General features: G+C 28.1%; 1 protein-coding gene across 1 annotated transcript; it reads left to right on the top strand.

Annotated features, from left to right (window-relative positions):
• Positions 1-14,999: 14,999 nt before the first annotated feature.
• Positions 15,000-20,050, top strand: LOC114193748 (polyadenylate-binding protein-interacting protein 7). Its single transcript, XM_028083664.1, has 6 exons — positions 15,000-15,342; positions 16,173-17,049; positions 17,737-18,181; positions 18,263-18,333; positions 18,827-18,951; positions 19,345-20,050. The coding sequence occupies exons 2-6, from the start codon at positions 16,261-16,263 to the stop codon at positions 19,646-19,648; spliced, it is 1,734 nt and encodes a 577-aa protein (XP_027939465.1). The 5' UTR covers positions 15,000-15,342; positions 16,173-16,260; the 3' UTR covers positions 19,649-20,050.
• The last annotated feature ends 934 nt before the right edge of the window (positions 20,051-20,984 follow it).

Here is a 20,984-nt window from a genome sequence, read left to right as displayed (position 1 = left end):
TTGTGATGCAAAATAGAATATACATACGTGTCGATCAATTTAATTAAAATATTAAAACACACAATATTTTATTATATTGATGTGGCCAATGCTGCCTCTCTCCGTCATCAACTCCATATTTGCTTTAACATTTGAAAGTTAGAATTATTTCCCACGTAAGAAAAAAAAAATTAAATCTTTTTTGTGATCACTTCCTTTTCCAATCATCTTTATTTATTTGACCAATTAAATCTGAACTTAACCTTCAATTAAGGAATGAGTTGAGTACTTTAATTCTTATTAAAAATTAAAAGAACTTGTTTACCATAGAAATAAACATGAATTCTTAATTTCATAGAAGCTACATTCAGAAAACAACTATTTAATTTTAAGGTATAATTACTGTTTTTTAATTTTTTGGTTTAGTTTAATTTAATCTCCTTATTATTAGTTGGTTCAATTTAGTACCCAAATTATTTAAAAGGGTTCAATTTGGTTATCTCCGTTAAGTTAGAGTTAACATCGTGTCTGTACAAGACACGTGTCAAGCGATGAAATTTTTAACTTTTTAACTTATTTTTTTGTAATTTTTTAATTTTTTAATTTTTTTTCTAAAAGTTTATAATCTGTCATGTGTCAGGTTACTGTCGTGTCACATGGCAGTTTACAGTCATGACATGTGACAGTGATAATAATTGTTTTCAATTTAGTCTTTCATTTAAATTTTTTGTTCAGTTTAGTACCACTATTTTTTATAACGATTCAATTTTGTCATCTCCAATTTAAGACCAAATTAATAAATACAGTGGCGGATCTTGACCAGCATTGTTGGGGGAGCCAAAATAATACATTCAAAATTTTTACATTTAATGACTAGCATTAATACCGTCAAAATGAATACATAACTTAGTATAACAATAACCTACGCCATTAGCTGAAAATCAAACTACACTTAAAATTGAAAAAAAAAATCGATGATAATAAAACCACACTTAAAATCCAATTATAAAAAACACATAGTACAATCCATTTTCTTCTATATTCATAAAATAAAAAAATTAATATACAATAGATTCATTAAATAAATTATTAAACTAATATTTCACTATCAAGTGAGACAAAAAATAATTATCTTCTTCTTTATTTCTTCGAGAATAGAAGAGAACAACTAAGATATGAGAGCAAAAATAATAGATCTTTTTCTCTTGAGAAACAAAAGAAAATAGACATATAATGGAACCACAATTAAAATTTGATTATAAAAAACACACAATACAATACTTTTTCTTCTATGTTCATAAAATTAAAAAATAATATAAAAGAGATTCATTAAATAAATTATTAAACTAATATTTCACCATCAAGTGAGACGATTCTTCTTTTCTTCCTAGAGAATGGAAGAGAATAAAGGAGAAATAAGAGCAAAAATAAAATATTTTTTTCTTTTCAAATACAAAAGAAAACGAAAACAGATAAGAATGAAAGATAAGAACAATTTGTGAGAAACTCAAACTATAACAAAAAAAATAATAAAAATATCTTAATAAATCTTTTTATTCTTTAATATGTATGATTTTATATTTTATTATTTATTACCATTAATTATTATTTTTATAAAAGAAAAGAATATTTAATTTAATATTTATAATAAAAAAAATCAAAATACATAATATCTATATAAAAAAAATTAAAATACCTATCATAAAAAAAATTTCAAAATTTTGGGGGGCCATGGCCCTCCCCTGCTACCATTATGCTCCGCCACTGAATAAATAAACTTAGTTACAACTTATATATACATGTTACAATAAATTTTTTTAATATATACATCAAATCACTTCACCTAAATACTCAAATTATTTTATTTTTTAAATTTTTAAATTTTTACTTTTGTAATTTCTTATACTTGAAATTTTTTAAACTTGTAAAAAATAAAATAATTTGAATATTTGGGTGTAGTGATTTGATGTATAAATTTAAAACAATTATTTTAACTTGTATATATAAATTATAATTAAACTTATTTACTAATTTAGTCTCAAATTGAAAAAGATAAAATTGGATCGTTTTAAAGAATTGAGATACTAAATTGAACCAAAAATTTAAATAGAGGACTAGATTGAAAATAATTATTATCACTGACATGTCATGACTATAAACTATCACATGACATTACGATCATCTAACACGTGACAGTTTATAAATTTTTTAGATTTTTTTTTAAAATTAAAAAATTAAAAATTTTACTGCTTGACACATCCTGTACGGACACGGTTTTAACTCCAACTTACTAGAGATGACCAAATTGAACCCTTTTAAATAATTGAGATACTAAATTGAACCAACTAATAATAAGGGGACTAAATTGAACTAAACAAAAAATTGGGAGATCAAATAATTGTACATAATTTTAAGTTAATAATTAGAATACTCTTTTATTCATATATATATATATATATATATATATATATATATATATATATATATATATATATATATATATATATATATATATATAAAATTATAATTATAATTAGTAGTGTCTCACTCAAAGACTAAATTATTATTTACCCAATCATATATTATAGGATTTCATACTTAATACCATAATTAAAAAAACTATGATATTTTTCATTCTGTCTGAATCGAAGTATAATGATCATATCTTAAGTGAGACTAACTTTTCTTTTTTTATCATAGAAGGCTGTGGCATTATTAAAAATATTTTGCTACTTTCTAAAAAAAATTCATAAATCATCATTTAATTTTGAAAAGCCATTAGGGGAAATAAAGTGGTGAGGAATGTCATAGAAGTCTTTTCCATCCAACTTTATAGCAAACTAGTGTACTTACGTGAAAAATGGTATGAATACTTTTTTAGTAGACTTCTTTTGAACACACTTTTTATCAGTAAAATATTATTGAAAGAAAACATGTACTGGATTTTAGAATTTAGTTAATGAACTCTTTTTTTCTGATTGTTTTAGTTTTTAATTAATTTGAATAAACAAGAGAAGATGTGTGAGGAGAAGTATTTATACCATGTACATGAATAGAAGATGTCTCAACAACTATGAGGTCTGAATAATGAAGGTCACATTCGGTGTTTCAGTAGTTTTGCTAATGAATTTGTAGCCACATCAATCACAGTGGAATGCAATAGTCATTTATGGTTTATATTCATGTAATGCTGTTTTAAATTATATTAATTTAATATTTGGTTAATGAAATTTAAAAAATAATTTTAATATAAAATTTTTAATGTGATAATTATTAAAATATAAATATATTAAAGTTATAGAAATTATTTTAAATTTATTAAATTAATTAAATTAATTCTCTCACTTCTTATCTTCTCATTTCATAAGAATATTATAGTATTTTATTAAAGTTTAAAAATACTAAAAGTTGATATGAGAATTGTTTCTCAAAAGTGTTAGAATATTACGTTCCAAAAGAAAACATGGGTTAAATATGTTTTTGATCCCTCAAGTTTCAGCGAAATTTAAAATTAGTCCCTCATCAAAATTTTTGACCAATTTAGTCCTTCATCTTTCAAAATGCATGAATTTAGTCATTTTAACCAAATTTTGTTAAGTTTATTTGACGTTTCAAACACATTTCATGATAGTATTTAAATTATTTACACTATTTAACACATTTTTGCTTCAATGTTAACTTAAATACTATCATGAAATGTGCTTAAAACGTCAGATAAACTTAACAAAATTTGGTTAAAAGGACTAAATTCACGTATTTTGAAAGATAAAGGACTAAGTTTTGATGAGGGACTAATTCCAAAATTCACTGAAACTTGAGGGATCAAAAACATATTTAACCCAAAAAACATTAAAAAAAAGTGACTTTAACCGAAAAAGATTTTGTATTTAACAATTCTATATCATCGAACAGTCACTAAAAAGAACTAAGAAAAAGAAAAACATTGATCAAGAAAATTTTACAAATAATTTAGATAAGTTTTTGAACTCTTCTAATAATATAGTTGTGAGAATTATAATTTTCTTGTAGTAGAGTGATTTCTTAAATTGATTAGAAAATGAAACTACATGAAATTTTACATGATTATCATTCATGTTTCTCTGGTGGAGGGTGTATGTATTAATTATTTGAACAATTTACAATTGACCTCTTAATTATTGTTTTTTTTTATATTTTAAGAATAATGTTACTATTGATTTTTTTCGGTAGCTATTTTTTTTTAAACTTTGATTAATCATTTTAATTAAGATTTCTTTCCAAGTTATTTAAGCATAAAATTGAAATTTGTGATCTAGCTTAAGAAAATCTAATTGAATACTTCTCGATAACCATCACTCAATGGTAACTATTAAACCTTTTTCCATGAATTTCACGTGTTCTTTCCTTATTTATTATTTATTAATTGTGTTAAACTTTTCCAATGAAAGACTTTATTATTAAGCTGAAACAGTTGCACATGAACACAATATGAGAACTTAACAACCAAAACTGAAAAGTGTAGTTTGTCTCATCGTGCAAAGTAACAGAAAATAATACCACCTAATGATTCCAATTCAATGCCAAAAACCATGGGCACACTGCATGCCTTGGATGAAGGAAAATAAATGTTCACTTTCTTCATGGTTTTTAATTTCCATTTATTAGTTAATAAAGAATTAAAAAAAAATACTAACTTATAAAATTAGGTTTTTCATCATGGACAAATGATTTTGGATACACAATGGCTCTTGATTTCAGGTTCATTAGAATCTAGACAATACATGGTTTCATGTTTAATGTTGTTGGTTGTAAGACAAAGTTGTTTAACGAAAGTTGTTACATGTTTAAAAATGAAAAACAAAATAGAGTCCTATAATATAATCAAGGAGTCTTACAAAAAAGTATTAGTTGAAGAATTAATAATATAAAAATGTTATGAATTAATAATTGTCTATTGATTTGATACATTTACTCAAATGATTGATACTTATATGATTCATTACTCTTTATATAAATATTTGTATTAACTAAGTTGATTTGTTTCCTTTGTGATTATATGTTGTATCTATAAATATGATTTTTCCTATCAATAATAATACATAAATGAGTTGTTCCATATTCTCTCATTCTCTATTCTCTATTGTTTCTTCTCTTCACTATTATCTATTATTCTCTCTATTATTCCTTTTATTTCATAACACGTTATCAGCACGATGCTTCAACCAACTGAGGGCTGGTGGAAGTTTTATCTCTTTAAGGACAATGTTCTGCGTGTCTCAATCCAGCCTCTTTCTAATCCTTTCTTCATCTATAATTTTATAATATATTCTTATTCTTGGGATAAAATTGTTTGACTTTATCAATTTTCTTCTCCATCTTATTATTATTATTATGATGTTGATTATTACTATTATTATTACTAATTTTAAACAGGTCAAATCTTACAAATTTTGAATTTGTCATCTTGATATTACAAGGAAGAATTCCTTATATTGGATTTTAAATATTGAAATACATTTAGATGCAATGAATTTTGGGATACCATTAAAGAAAAAAATAGAACATCTAAGCAACTAATTTGCTCATGCTAAAAAAAAAAATATTGTGAAAAGAGATTTCACAAATATTATGAATTTATTTCATTCCTATTATGGCTGGATAAAGCAATAAAGCTTTTGATGAAAAATCATGAGATCCGCCTAATATGCTCCATTCCCAGAAGTGAATGCAGCAATAAATATTATGAATTTGTTTCATGCCTTTGTATGGCTGAACAAAGCAATGAGCTTTCGATAGAAAATCATGAAACATGTCCAATTGGTTATGTTCCATTTCTAGAAGTGAATGCAACAATATTTGATGTATATTTTCATGATCGTGATATTGACTATTTATAAAAGAAATTTCAAAGACACATTTTGTTACCAGAAATGGCACGATAATTTGAAAAAGAAAAAAGAAAAATGTGAAAATATTGGCAAATAAGATAAAAAATATATATTATCATTACGATGGTAAATGCCATTTGAGTTGTACTTGTCGTACACTAAAGCATCTTACAAATAATGAGAAGAACATAAAAACACACCTTGCTTATGAAGATGGTGATTCTGATTATGACCATATGAATGTTACTCATCTTGGTATTATTATTTTCTTTGCTAAACCAAATGGAAGCATTGATCACCTCATTGATTATGAGAGTGTTAAAAAAAATCTCATATTGATAATTACGTTTATATAAAGAACAAATGTTGGCACTAATACTAATGATGAGGATGCGTGTCCTATTGATAGTGCAACAACTTATACAATTCTCAAGAGTAATAAATTTTTCTCTTGTTTGATAATGCGAGACATCAATGTTAGTATTATTTATAGTAGTACAACTATATTTGAAGGCTCTGGAAGAGCTATTATATTTCTACCAAGAAGTTGAATAGAAACTTATTAAGTTTCAAGGATATTTGTCTAAATGGATATCATATTGAGACAAACAATTAAAAAGATATGAAATATCTTTAGATCTCTACGATTCAGTTAAAAGTAAAATGTGTATTGGAGAAATTATCTACGTTCTTTTATGGTTTGTACTACACATATATTAGTACAATTAAAATGCATGTAATGGTAAACCAGAAGTTTACGAATCAAAATGAATGCCTTGTTTGACATGATCAGTTGGATGATTTGTATTACACATATATTAGTACAATTAAAATACATGTCATGGTAAACTAGAAGTTTACGAATCAAAACAAATTCCTTTTTTTATGATCAGTTGGGTCATCCTAGATCTATTGTGATGTGAAACAAAAAAGAAGGTTGAAAAACTCATGTGGACACCCACTTAAGAGTCAATAAACTTCTTCAGACCAATGAGTTCTCTCGTACTATACGTTCACAAAAGTTGATAATAAGACCATCACTAGAAAAATTAGAAATGAGTCAATCTCATTTTTAGAACGAATACAGGGTGATATTTGTGGTCCAATACATGTTCATACTCAAAATAGACTTGTAGAATCATTACTAGAACGTCTAAAATTGGTTGCAAGACCATTACTTATGAGAACTAATCTTCCAATGGCTACTTGGAAATATGCAATTTTGCATGTTGCATTATTGATTCGCATGAAGCCAATAAGTTATCACAAAAACTCTATTATGCAATTGGTTTTTGGTCAGTGACATAATATTCTCATGTAAGAATTTTTGAGTGTGGTGTATATGTTTCAATTTCCCCATAAAAAAGGACTATGATGGGTCCTTAGAGATGATTAAGAATATATGTTGGGTATGATCCTCCCTTAATAATAAAATATCTTGAATTACCAACAAGAGACTTATTTATAGTTTGACTTTTCGATTGTCACTTTGATGAATACGTTTTTCCAACATTAGGGGGAGAAATAAAACAATTTGAAAAGAATATTGGTTGAAATGAATTCTCATTATTTTATCTTGATCCTCGTACAAAAGAATGTGAACTAGAAGTTCAAAAGATAATTCATTTACAAAATTAGTCTATCAATTACCAAATATTATTATTAATAGAAAGGGTAATCAAATTATATATAACAATTGCTAATGCTCCGAGTATATTTGATATTATTTCATAACACGCCTGAAGCATGGTAGGCTTGTTAGTTCCAAAGACACGTTTGAAGCGTAGTAGGCTTATTGGTTCCAAAGATAAAAACTCTTGAATGAGAAAGGGAACTAAAATGCAAAATGACCTAATCGAAAAGGTTGAAATCCCAAAAGATTCATTTGACATAATTAATGGTTCGGTTTCAAAAGAACCTCAGGTACCTGAAATTGTTGAAAATGATGAGATCTCAATAAATTATGTCATCAATCATATAATATGGAACCAAAATGAAGTTAACATTGATGAAACTTTTACTTATAACATAGTGATGAATGCTATGAATGACAATGAGGATCAATAAGCAATTATCATTGAAGATTTTCGGCAAAAAAAAGATTGGCCAAAATGAAAATATGCAAAGAAGCATAATTATATTTGTTTGCTAAACGAAAGGTTTTTGGACGTATAGTTCGCACACCTGAAGTTGTGAAACCCGTTGGGTACATATGGATTTTTGCGCAAAAATCAAATTAAGAATGATGAAATTGTTAGATACAAAGCACAATTGGTTGCTCAAGCTTATTCACAAAACCTTGTATTGATTTGTGAAAAAACATATTCACTAGTATTAGATGCAACAACATTGCAATATTCGATTATCCTAGTTGCACAACAAGGTTTGCATTTACATCTAATGGATGATGTTATAACCTATTCGTATGGTTCCTTTGAGAATCATATTTATATGAAAATCCCTGAAGGATTTTATTTGCCCAACAATACAAATTCTAAAGAGGGTTATTCAATAAAATTGAACATGCTCTTTTATTGATTAAAACAATTAGGATGTGTGTGACATAACCGTCTTATTGAGTACTTATTATAAGAAGGATATAGAAATGATCATATTTGTTCTTGTATTTATATGAAAAGATCCAAAAATGAATTTGCCACAATTATTGTTTATGTAGATGACATAAACATCGTTGAAACTCCTAATGAGCTCACAAAGGGAATTGATTACTCAAAGAAATAATTTGAGATGAATGATCTTTTAAGGGCAAAATCTTATTTGAAATTAGAAATTGAGTATTTAAATAAAGGTGTTTTTATATGTCAAGAGACTTATATAATTAAGGTGCTTAAAATGTTCTAAAGGGACAAGACATGTCCATTATGCATTCCAATAGTTGTGAGGTCGTTAGATGTTGATAAAGACTCTTCTTAGACCTCAAGAAAATGATGAAGATCTTCTTGGTCCAGAAGCACCATATCTTAGTGTCATAGAATCACTAATGTATCTTGCTAATTATACTCAATATAATATTGCATTTGCTATACATTTGTTAAGCAAGATATAGTTCTTTAACTACAAGAAGAAAATGGTTTGGAGTAAAACATATACTTCGTTACTTTAAGGGTACTACGAATATGAGCTTATTTCATCTAAATGATTCAGATTCAGACCAATGGGTTATGTATATGCATGTTATTTTACATATTCTCGCAATGTCATAATGATTGATCACAAACAAGATGTTTGTTCATATGTGGTATCATAATGGTTTCATGAAGGTATATGAAAAAAACCATAGTAGCAACATCGTCTAATCATACAGAATTACGAGGAAAGTTGTGAATATGATTGGTTAAGGTCTATAATTCAACATGTGCAAAAAACTTGTGACTATCCCCGACAAAGATGGAATCAACAACCATATATGAAGACAATAGTGTATTGTTCAATTGAAAGTATGATATAGATATCAAAAAATTCATTCATGTGAAAATATGGCAGGTCTATTTATGAAGTTTTTGCTAAGAAGAACTTTTGAGCAAATGATTCACAAGTTCGGACTCCGTCACCTTAATGATGTAAGTTTACATGAGGGAGAGAAATAGAATATGTGATGAACAATATTGTATTAAAGAATATAAAATGTTGTACTATTTTTCCCTCACTAGATTTTTTTTATCCCAAAGAGTTTTTCCTATTAAGGTTTTAACGATGCACATTCTTTTATCAATGGATACTAAAGAAGGAGTGTTATGAATTAATGATTGTCCATTGATTTGATACATTTACTCATTGATACTCATATGATTCATTACTCTTTATGTAAATATTTGTATTAACTAAGTTGATTTCTTTCCTTTATGGATTACATGGTGTATCTATAAATAAGACTTTTCCTATCAATAATAATACATAGATGAGTTGCTCCCTATTCTCTCATTCTTTATTCTCTATTGTTTCTTCTTTTCTCTATTATCTATTATTCTCTTTGTTATTCACTTTATTTCATAACAGAGTTTTGTAACCCTTAAAATTCTACAAAAACAATACTTTTCATTATTTTATTGTATTACAAATAAATATATATATGGAAAAAAAATAAAAAATTAACCAATCAATTAACTGAAAATATATAATAATTAATAATATTGTTATATTTAAGTTTAATAATAAAAAATGGAAATATTAGTGTAAATATTTGTATCCTAATAAATTAAATAATACTAGTGTATCGCGTCTGTGTATGATTTTTTAAATATGAATGATAGTATGTTAGTAGGTAATAATAGTATAATGTTATTAAGTTAATATATAAAATAAATTTATATTTATTAAAAATAAAGTGAAATGAATAGAGAAATTAAGTGTTGATGAATAAAAAAAGAAAAAAAGATAAACACTTTAATAGAAAATAAGTAAAAATAACCATTAATTTTAAAAAATTTAATAAATAATTATATTTAAATAGTAGAATTGGCATTATGAAATGTGGACACAAAAGAGAAAATCCTCTTTATATATTTTTATAGATTATATAATAACATGAACATATATTTATAATATTTATAAATAAACTTCCAGTAATTATAATATATATATTAATTATAAGTTATAATATAAATATATGTATATTTGTGTTTCAAATTATACATATAATATTTATATTTATATTAATTATAAATAATAATATAAATATATGTAACCTCTGCAACTTAAGTGTGGAAGATGGCAAATAAACCCATCCCCGTGGGTATTGCCCGAATCCGTCCCCGTTTTGACTGAGAATCCCTGCATTGACTGGGTATGGGTATGGGTATGGGGAATCCCCGACTTTTTCAGTTGGGTATGGGGATGGGTATGGGGATGTACATATACCCGCCATAATACCCGTCCCCGCCATATCTCCATTCTCGTTTAAATTATTAAAATACTCACAATTAATCAAGTAACCCCTATATATATATATATATTTTCTATTTTTTATTTCTTTTAATTATTTCATTTGTCATGAAACTCATTTTCATCTCCAATATATTTTTTATCTTATCATAACCTTTATATAATTATGTTAAAATGATGTATGTTAATAAAAAAAAATTATGCCTCACATTTGAATATTTATATTATTTTTTAATATTTTTATTTATTATAAATTTTTCTTTCACATGAGAATGTTTATACTCTCAATTTAAGGTAATATAAAAAAAAAAATTACTTATTATTATTATTATTAATTTTTGTTTAATTTGAAGAACTCTTTTGTTTCATTCAAATAATTTTCGTTATTTTTCAACCATTAAGTATATATGTTGATATTTGAAAAGTTTTCTTAGTTCTCTAAGATATTTTTCGTCTTATCATACCCTAGTTATACATTTGATTTTCTTTGTGTGATTTTTTTCGATAGTATCTCAAATTATTTCTAAAACACACTTTTGTTAGTTTTTTAATATTTTTATTTATTGTTTTTATTTTCATCATGTAGAATAATATTTCGATATATTCTATCTAATTATTTTTTATTTTATAACTCATTATTAATCATAATGTAATTTTTTCACTTTAAATTCTCTTTGAAGTGATTAAAATTATATATATATATAATGATATTTAGGAATAATATATGATAATTCACTACAAGAAAAATATGAAATGGTGACTGATTTAGTCAGTAACCCATATCAGTCACTATTTTTCATCATTGGTGGTAGTAGTTGATTTTATTGTCTGAATCAATGACTAAATTAGTGACTGATTCAATGATCGAATCGGTATTTGATTTAGTGACCAATTTAATTACTAATTTATTTGTAATTTAATGACAAATTTTTCGGTCACTAATGATATTTCTATTTATTTTTAACCACTTCAAACATAATTTAATAATTAGTTCTCTAAGGTTTTTTTCATTTTATCATACCTTAATTATACATTTGATTTCCTTTGTGCGATTTCTTTCGATAGTCTCTCAAATTATTTCTAAAACACACATTTCTTAGTTTTTTAATATTTTTATTTATTTTTTATTTTCATCATGTAGAATAATATTTCGATATATTCTATCTAATTATTTGTTATTTTATAACTCACTATTAATCATACTGTAATTTTTTTCACTTTAATTGTATAAATAACTTTTATTTACTACAATATAAAAATTTAATGTAATTTCTATGAATATTTTTTTGTCACTATCCAACATATATTGAAGTTCAAAAGATACAAAATCTATGTCAAAATTTTATTATTATGTTTATTATTTGTTCTTTGTGTCATTTTGATCAAGTGATGTATTATAACTTTTATTAGTGTATAAAAAAGAGATTCATTATAATTTAAAAAATTGAAGTAAACAAACATTTAAAATATATTTTAATTTGAATATTTGTTTTCCTTTTATTATTTGTTCTTTGTGTCATTTTGATCAAGTGATATATTATAACTTTTATTAGTGTATAAAAAAGAGATTCATTAGAATTTAAAAAATTGAAGTAAACAAACATTTAAAATATATTTTAATTTGAATATTTGTTTTCCTTTTATATTTTTTTGAAATATTTTTTAATTTTATCAACTAAGTTCATCAATGTTGTAGTTTGCAAATTTAATAAATGTTTTGGTTCACATGAAATTTTATTTGGTATTCTAATATAAAATGTAAACAATTATAATTTATTTTAAGATATTTGGCATCGAAGAAAATCCTCCTAATATTGAATATTTCATAATATTATGTTTTCTTTACCGTAATTTTTTTTTCTTTTATAAGAATTAATATTGAAGTAGTTAGAACACGGGTACGGGTATGGGTACGAGATTATACCCGTTACCCGGTGGGGATGGGGATGGGAAAAAAGTTTGATACCCGTTGAGTTTGGGTATGGGGATGGGGATGAATTTTTTATGCGGGGATGAGTATGGGATAACAAAACCCGTCCCCGCCCCGCCCCGTTGCCATCCCTATGTGGAAGTTATAATTTTATCCGATAAGAACCTTGATTTTATTTTTATCTTTATAGACCCATTAATCAATTTTTAGTTTTTAGTTTTGTGTTAATGGATTACTTCAACCAATTAGGAATAGTGTAGGAGATGGAAGAAATAAGAGAATACAATGATTTTTATACTAGTTCGATTCTACACGAATCTATGTAGAGTTATCTTTTAGCAACTTGAGCTAGAAGATTTCCATTATATCAAAGAGTTTACAAAAATTACAAGTGCTTCTTAATAAGTCTAAACCCTATGACATCAAGAAATTGATACCCTCTAAATTACACACAATTGCATCAAGAACCACTACCTAATGCAATGTTACACACAATTGCATCAAGAACATTCACATATACAATGAATACTAATGAAAAGAAATGTAATTCACAAAGAACAAGGAACAAATATACCTAATTATTGTGCATATATGACAGTTGATCCTAGTACCAAGCGTAACCTCCCAAGATAGGCTTCATCATCAATCTCCTTGAATACCCAACAAGATAATCTCTTAAGAATGCAAGAACTCAGTGTTTCTCAATCTCTCGAAAATTGCTTCTTGATTCAGTATCTCGTATTTTTCAAAATGAGTTGAGATTTGCTTTAAAAGGAGAATTCTACTGGTTAGATTAATGGATTAGGTGTTTTACTTAATGGATTATCGTGACTAAATTTTGATTACAGTGGCTGTAGTGCACTTCGATAATCCATTAGTTAAATGGCTAATCCATTAATATATTCTGTAAAGCTTATTTGCACATATTCCATAATTGGATAGCTGATCTATGCAGTTCAAACTTGACTTACATTTATTCTAAGCATGCACTATTCATTCAAATGAAATATCTAACTTATAACTAGAGACAATACCTAATCACGTTGTTTAACTTTGAACATCATCAAAACTAATAAAGTGAGTAAACTCCCCTCATCAACAATTTTTTTTCCCTGTAACCTTACCCTAGGAGGTATAAATTGAAATTAGTCTTTTTTCAAAACTTTAATTTAATTTAATCTCTCAATATGTGAATTTGTTCTTTTGATCCAATATTTGTTAAGTTTATTTATCGTTTTAAACGTATTTCATCATAACATTTGAGTTTTTAGTGATTTATACTATTTGACATCTTCCACTTCAATATTTAAAATGTCAAATAAGAGAACCAAATTCATACATCGATAAAAATTAGATAACTAAATTGATTCAAAATTTCAAAGATCACTAATTTTAATATTCAATTAAAGTTAAAAATAAAAAGATATTTACCTTTCTTTTCATTATAACTATATTTTTTTTTTACTAAAAACAAAAATATATCAATATATATCGTAGATAATTGAATATTTATTTGATAATATAAAAATTGAAAATCATCATTCATCTGCACTCTTTTTACTTTCTACTCTTTTCAAGTGTTATCTTTTAATTTCTTTTATACCTTTAGAAAACTAAAAAAAATATTCTACAAATAGTAAATAATTTATTACATTCATTTTAGTAAAAACACATATGTTATGCCCGTATGTGTATTTTTTATATTGTAGATAATTAATTTAATTAAAAATAATTAAATTTAAATAAATAATGATTTTAAAAAATAAATTAAAAAATAATCATTTTAATATAAAAATAATTAAATTTAAATTAAATGTCATTTTCAGGATAAAAATAAAAATATAATTATTTTAATTTAAAATAAAAATTATTTAAATAATAAAATTAAAAAACAAATTAACGAATAAAAGGTGAATTTCTATATATATATATATAGATAAAAATATAAAAGGGTGTGAAAAAGGATATGATATAACAACATCTACACTGTCGATTATACTGCACTAATATTTACAAAAGCAACATACTTTCCTTTATAACATACAAATAAGTATAAGATATTAAACTTTTTATTTTAGCAATTCTTTAAACAAGAGTATTGATTACGATTATATTTCGTTATCATGTACTACTAATGCATGTTACCCATTTTTAGCAATTCTATAAACAAGAGTAGTGATGCATTGTTTAATACAATATTTAACGCACTGAAATAATAAAAGATAAAAGAGATGAGGGTTGCGCCACCGTTTTTTCCTTCCCAAATCCCAATCATGGATTCTAATTAATTATAAAAAAATTAGTATATAAACAGTGAAGAGTTAAGAGTGTGTGAGAGAAGAAAGAGGAGAGAGAGAGGTCAAATCGAGCGGCCAAAGGTTGGTTTCTTCATTAGTATTTTTGTGGTGGTGGTGCTGGTATTAGCCAAAGCTTAAGAGGGTTTCAACACCAAAAAAAAAAAACTGAACAAGAGAGAGAAAAGAAAAAGAAAGAAGGGAAACATAAGAAAAACTGGTGAGATAACAATATTAGAGGGATAGTTACAAGCAAGCTCCAATTCCCAGAAAGAAAAATTAAAACTGCTTCACTTTCATTTCTTCCTATCTTACCCCTCTGATCTCATGCTATCTCCCCTCATGGATCCCTTTGACTTGATTCGCAAAGGTATAATTTTTTTTTCTCACATGCTTTCCTTAAATTTCAGATCTTTCACTTACCCATTTCTTTAAATTGTGTGTTTTATCGGCAATTACTTGCTTTTGTTATCTTTGATTAATTGGACCTATTGGGATTTTTTTTTTTTTTTGGGATTTCTTTCGGATTATCCTTTCATAATCAAGGTGTTGAATTGCTCGAGATCTCGTAAAGGTTTTGGCTTTCATAATGGAAGGCTATGTTATTGTTGTGCTCGTGCTTTGACTTTTTTTTTTTTTTGCCTTCGACTGGCTTTAACCTGTCGCAGTTTTATTTTTTGTTTGTTGTTCCTACGATAAGGTTTGAGATTTTGGAAGTTTTATTTGGTTTTACTAATTGAACAATTCTTTCAATTGTTTACTTTATCTTGGCACTGTCAATTGTTTGCTTCAGAAAAAAAAAAAAATTAGGGTTTTTACTTTTATCCAGCTGATTCTTACTTGGTGTGTAATTGCTAGATGTTCACCGATGCATTTTTGGTAAGCAATATGATAAGCTAAAAGTTGTGTTTGGAGTTCATAACAGTAGCTCTGTTGTTCAATTGAGCTTATGTGATTTACTTTCAAGTTTCAGTTTTGTAAATGGTCATTCTATTGTTGCCTGCAGTGATAGTCAACATATTTAACTGGAATTCATTATTGAGTTGCTCATCATGCATCATGTGATATTGGATACTGTGGAATTCGCTTGTCTAGTACGTGATGCATGATAGTTTTTCAGGATTTTTGTTGTTCCTGCGTTTTTTTATGATAGTCTGGTTGATGAACTTGGTAGATGACCTAATCGAATTATTTTTGCAGGGTTTGGTTGAAGCCGTCTGGAATATTTCTGTTACAGTTCTTAAGGTCCATCTATGTTTTAGTCGTTTTCAACATATTCTTGTCAATAATGAGCTTATCCAAGAAAGTATACCAAACAGACGCTAAATTGAGCACCCCAAACAAAGCAACCTCTTTGAATCCAAATGCAGCAGAGTTCGTTCCTTTTTCCCTGAGATCATCTCCATCTGGAAGCACCAGCTCAGTGGATGCAACAGCGAGGTTTACTACTACTGCTGGATCTCTTGGTAAAGCAGTTCTAGATCGATCAGAATCATCCATTTCGAACAATTCTGATGATGAGGCTCACCAGTACTGGCGTTGTCAGCTGCCTGATGATATTACTCCTGACTTCAAGGTCATGGGAGAAGATGAATCCCAAGGTGTTAACAACCTCTCTTTAGCAGGCTTATCTATAAATAATGATAATGAATCCTCAATGTTTCCTTCTTCTAAGGGAAGTAGATATGTGTTAAATGAGCTGCAGGAATTGTCTCAACAGCACCTTAATGGCAATACTTTTCCTGATAAATTAAGGTTTTCCAATTCAACCTACAGGGAGGAACCATCTTCTCCAAGCATTTTGAACACTTCAGCAAAGCCTTGGGATAGGCAAATTGGGAAGACGGATTTGCATGTTAGCAATGGTCAAGAGGCACTTGTTTATGATGACAACTCTGGGCATAGATTCTTAAATGATGGTTTTTCTGGGAATTCTCTTTCAAATGATACTGATTTGAACCCTTTGGAGTTTCTAGCTTCTCTTTTTCCTGGGTTTGCTTCAGAAAGCCTTGCTGAAGTTTTCTTTGCCAATGGATGTGATTTACATCTGACCATTGAGATGCTCACTCAGTTAGAGGTTGGTTCTTCATGTAATATCTGATTTATGGTTAGATTATGGCTCATTATAAAGCCTCTTTTCATGTTAGTGCTGGTGAAAGTGCATGCATATATATGTTATAACTGGATTCTAGCATGTTGTGATGCAATTATTGGTCAGAAAGGCACGTCTTTCTACATGATTTGGTCCAAATACTATATTAAATGTGAAGGGATGGAAGCTAAAGATATGGGGAAATATATGTGCCTTGTTTTGACAGGGAAGAGCTGGCGTTCCATGAAGTTGTGAGGCAATTCTAAGGCAATCTATCTCCCTGTTTCTGATCACTGTTTCCCTAAATCTTATGGCTTATGCTTCATGTAAAAATACACACACACACCCCAACAATATATATATATATATATATATATATATATATATATATATATATATATACATATGTATATATATATATATATATATATATATATATATATATATATCTATATATATATATATATACATATGTATATATATATGTATATATATATATATATATATGTATATATATATTGGTATATGATATAGTAATACAACAATCTCTTGGTATTTTTTTATTTTGTGGATGTCATTGTCATCTCTCATGAGTTCATTTCCCTTGCATTCTTCATAGCCAAGGACTTTTATGTTGATTAGATTTACTAAACCTCCTCTCCGATTTTGTAGATTCAAGTTGATGGTAGTAACTTCAATCAGAATTTGAGTCCAAAGACTGTGTCAGCTCCCAATCTGAGTGCAATGGAATTTCCAGCTCTTACATCGTCAAATGGCCAGAGTACTGCAAAATATGCTGCAGATAGTGTTCAAAGTGGCAATCCTTACTTATCATCTGATAAAGACATGCTAATGTTCAAATCTAGCTCTTCTATTCCATCTAGAGGAGCTGTTGACTTTGCATCAGCTGTCAGGAAATTGGCTTCTCAGGATTCTGGTATATGGAAGTTTGATAAAAATGGTTCTGGTGATGCTTCCACAGGCTCTAGCAGAAGTTTAAATGTTCTTGCTAGTGCCTACAATGGCGGACAAGGGAGAGCCAACTTTGGTGATAGATTACAGAACAGCGGTTCTGCTCGGGCAGCTCCTGTTTGGCTTGAAACTGGTGACGCAGTTGGTAAATATTTATGTTTATATGCTTCAAATGTGAGACGAATTCTTTCTATTCCATGTTTCCTTTAACAATTTTGAATGGCAGGAAATATGTATTCTGAACTGCGGGAGGAGGCTCGTGATCATGCACGTTTGCGTAACGCTTATTTTGAGCAGGTGGGTCTTTGTTTCATGGGGTGATGGAGGAATTAATTAGAGTATGAATGAGAGTACAATGTAATTATTTGGCTACAACCTATGTACTTTTCTGGCTTGGATACGTATGCTTTATCACACTTCTAGTCTTCCATATTCTTTTAGCATTTAGTCCATAATTTATGTTATTTTCCTCTGTTTTCTACTATAGTTTTGGACAATCAAATTGAACATGAAGATAACTTTTAGGATGGCACCAAATTGAGTATGCACCAGCAATAAAGTAAAGGAACATTTGCTGTGTAACTGGCAAAATCCTTCCAGAGCATTAAATTTTTAGTTTGCTCTGATGCAGCATTAAGTTTTTTCTTATTTTTGTAAGTTAGTTAACAATTTTGTAAGTAAAGTTTCAACGAATGCAATCTATCCCACTAGCTCAGGAAGAGGTGTAACATGAATCCACGCATTTTAATTTTTGTATATTGAGTTTAATTCTTCAAAATATAAAAAACAGGCACGACAAGCCTACCTTGTTGGCAACAAGGCCCTTGCAAAGGAGCTAAGTGTTAAAGGGCAACTGCATAACATGCATATGAAAGCTGCACATGGAAAAGCTCAAGAATCTATTTACCGTCAGAGGTTCGTTTTCCAATTCTATCATTTCTATTCATGCAACATTGGCTTAAAAAACAGAATCGGTATGGTTGGAACTATGGCCATTGAAAAGAATGGTCTGGTTGGTTATGAGAAGAATGAAACAATTTGAGTGGTTTAACATACACAGTGATTTCCAGTTGATGTCCAATCCAATTGCTTGTTGCAGAGAGAAAAATGTTACAAGTGAGGTTCAAATGAGAGTACTACTATTTGTATGAAAAACTCTACTTTCCAAATTGCTGCAGCCTTTCCTTCTCAATCATTCACCAATAGAGGCTGCCAAACAGTTGAATGCTCCTAAAGAAGAGAGAAAAAAAAGAAAACCTAGGTGCTGCATTATGAGGAATCATTGTGATGTGAATATTGATTTTTCAGGAACCCTGTTGCTCCAGAGATGCAAGGTAATGGGAGGGGGCACCAGAGAATGATAGACCTGCATGGTCTGCATGTAAGTGAAGCTATTCACGTGCTGAAACATGAACTGAGTGTGCTTAGAAGCACGGCCAGAGCCGCCGAGCAGCGTCTACAGGTTTACATCTGTGTTGGCACCGGCCACCACACGCGGGGCTCGCGCACTCCGGCGAGACTACCGATAGCTGTACAGCGATATCTACTCGAAGAAGAAGGCCTTGATTTCACCGAACCGCAGCCTGGTCTGATTCGGGTAGTGGTGTACTGAACCGGGGAGGTATACAAGTTTCTGACACAGTAAAAATCCATCATGAACACATAGACATTGTTGTAGTCATTCTTGTATCTGTATATGGGAAGAAGTAATGGCAATGGCCAAGCCAAAAAAAGGAAAAAAAAAAGGTTGAAAAAATGGAGAAAAAGGTTAGAGAAGTAAAGAGAAGGGTTGTAGAAGAATTGTACCATTGAAGGTTTGTGTGAGGCATCTCATCACATTAGTCAGTCAGCAGCAGGGAATATTTCAGCATTACCTTTTGTTAATTTTGTACCCTAATTTTCATTTCTTTGTTAAATTTCTTTTTCATTCAGATGTAACTGATAGAACTCAATTACATGATAGAACAATTCACTCTGTCAATTAGATTCAATGCCAATTTATTTACAGCTCAAACCAATGTTCAAGCCGGTCTGGTTTTTTGTTCAGTCTTGTGATTTTCATGCACATGATACTAACGACATTTGCAGAAAATATGCTGCTTCAATGTTCTTTGAAATCTGTCTCTGGAATTACTATAGGAGAATATATACTATTTATTTCCTGATTAAAACAATTTTATATTCCTTAATGTCTCACTCATGCCAACAATAATTTTTGGATGGTTGATGGTGAGAAGATTTATTCTTTTTAAGAAATTATTATTAGAAAATAAACTATGTATTGACAGTGTAAAGTAATTTTATACTATTGTATGCTAATAGCTATTTTTTTATTGGACAAAGAAATTTCTTCTTTCTTCAAATTATTGTGCAAGAAAGTGGATAATGAACTGGTGTAAAATAATTCTTGTAATCATTAAATAATAACTTATCGTCAATAATACATTTCTTGACATTTTAATAATTACTTTTAAAATTTACACCATCTATTGATTGAAATGAGTGTTTTCCTTAATAAGTAATCTTTTAAAGGACATGCAATTGCTTCATAAAGTACTAGCACGGAATAAAGAGACATAAAGTAAAATTGATCCATATCTAACTCCGAATTTATACCAAAATATAGATTATAACAAAACATGGGTCACCACTAGAGCTTACATATTTAATAAGGTGCAGGCTCTTTCTTTCTGCACCCCATTTTTACCCCTGCCAAATTTTTAATAAGACCTCTCTGCACGTATCTTCTTTCTTCTTCTTCTGCACCCCAATCCTCTGCTTTCTCCATATATGAATGTAATTTTGGTTTTGAGATTGAGAGTCGTTTTTACTCGGGTGTGATTTTGTTTTTTTTTATTTCAAACTTTTTGGATTAGTTAATCTAAAATACAAATCCAAAATGTGTTGTAAATATATATTCAAGATTGATCAATTCAGAACATATATTT

The sequence above is a fragment of the Vigna unguiculata genome, chromosome 8 (genome assembly GCF_004118075.2).
Source record: "Vigna unguiculata cultivar IT97K-499-35 chromosome 8, ASM411807v1, whole genome shotgun sequence".
NCBI lineage: Eukaryota > Viridiplantae > Streptophyta > Magnoliopsida > Fabales > Fabaceae > Vigna > Vigna unguiculata.
This window is presented reverse-complemented; position numbering and strand designations above follow the sequence as displayed.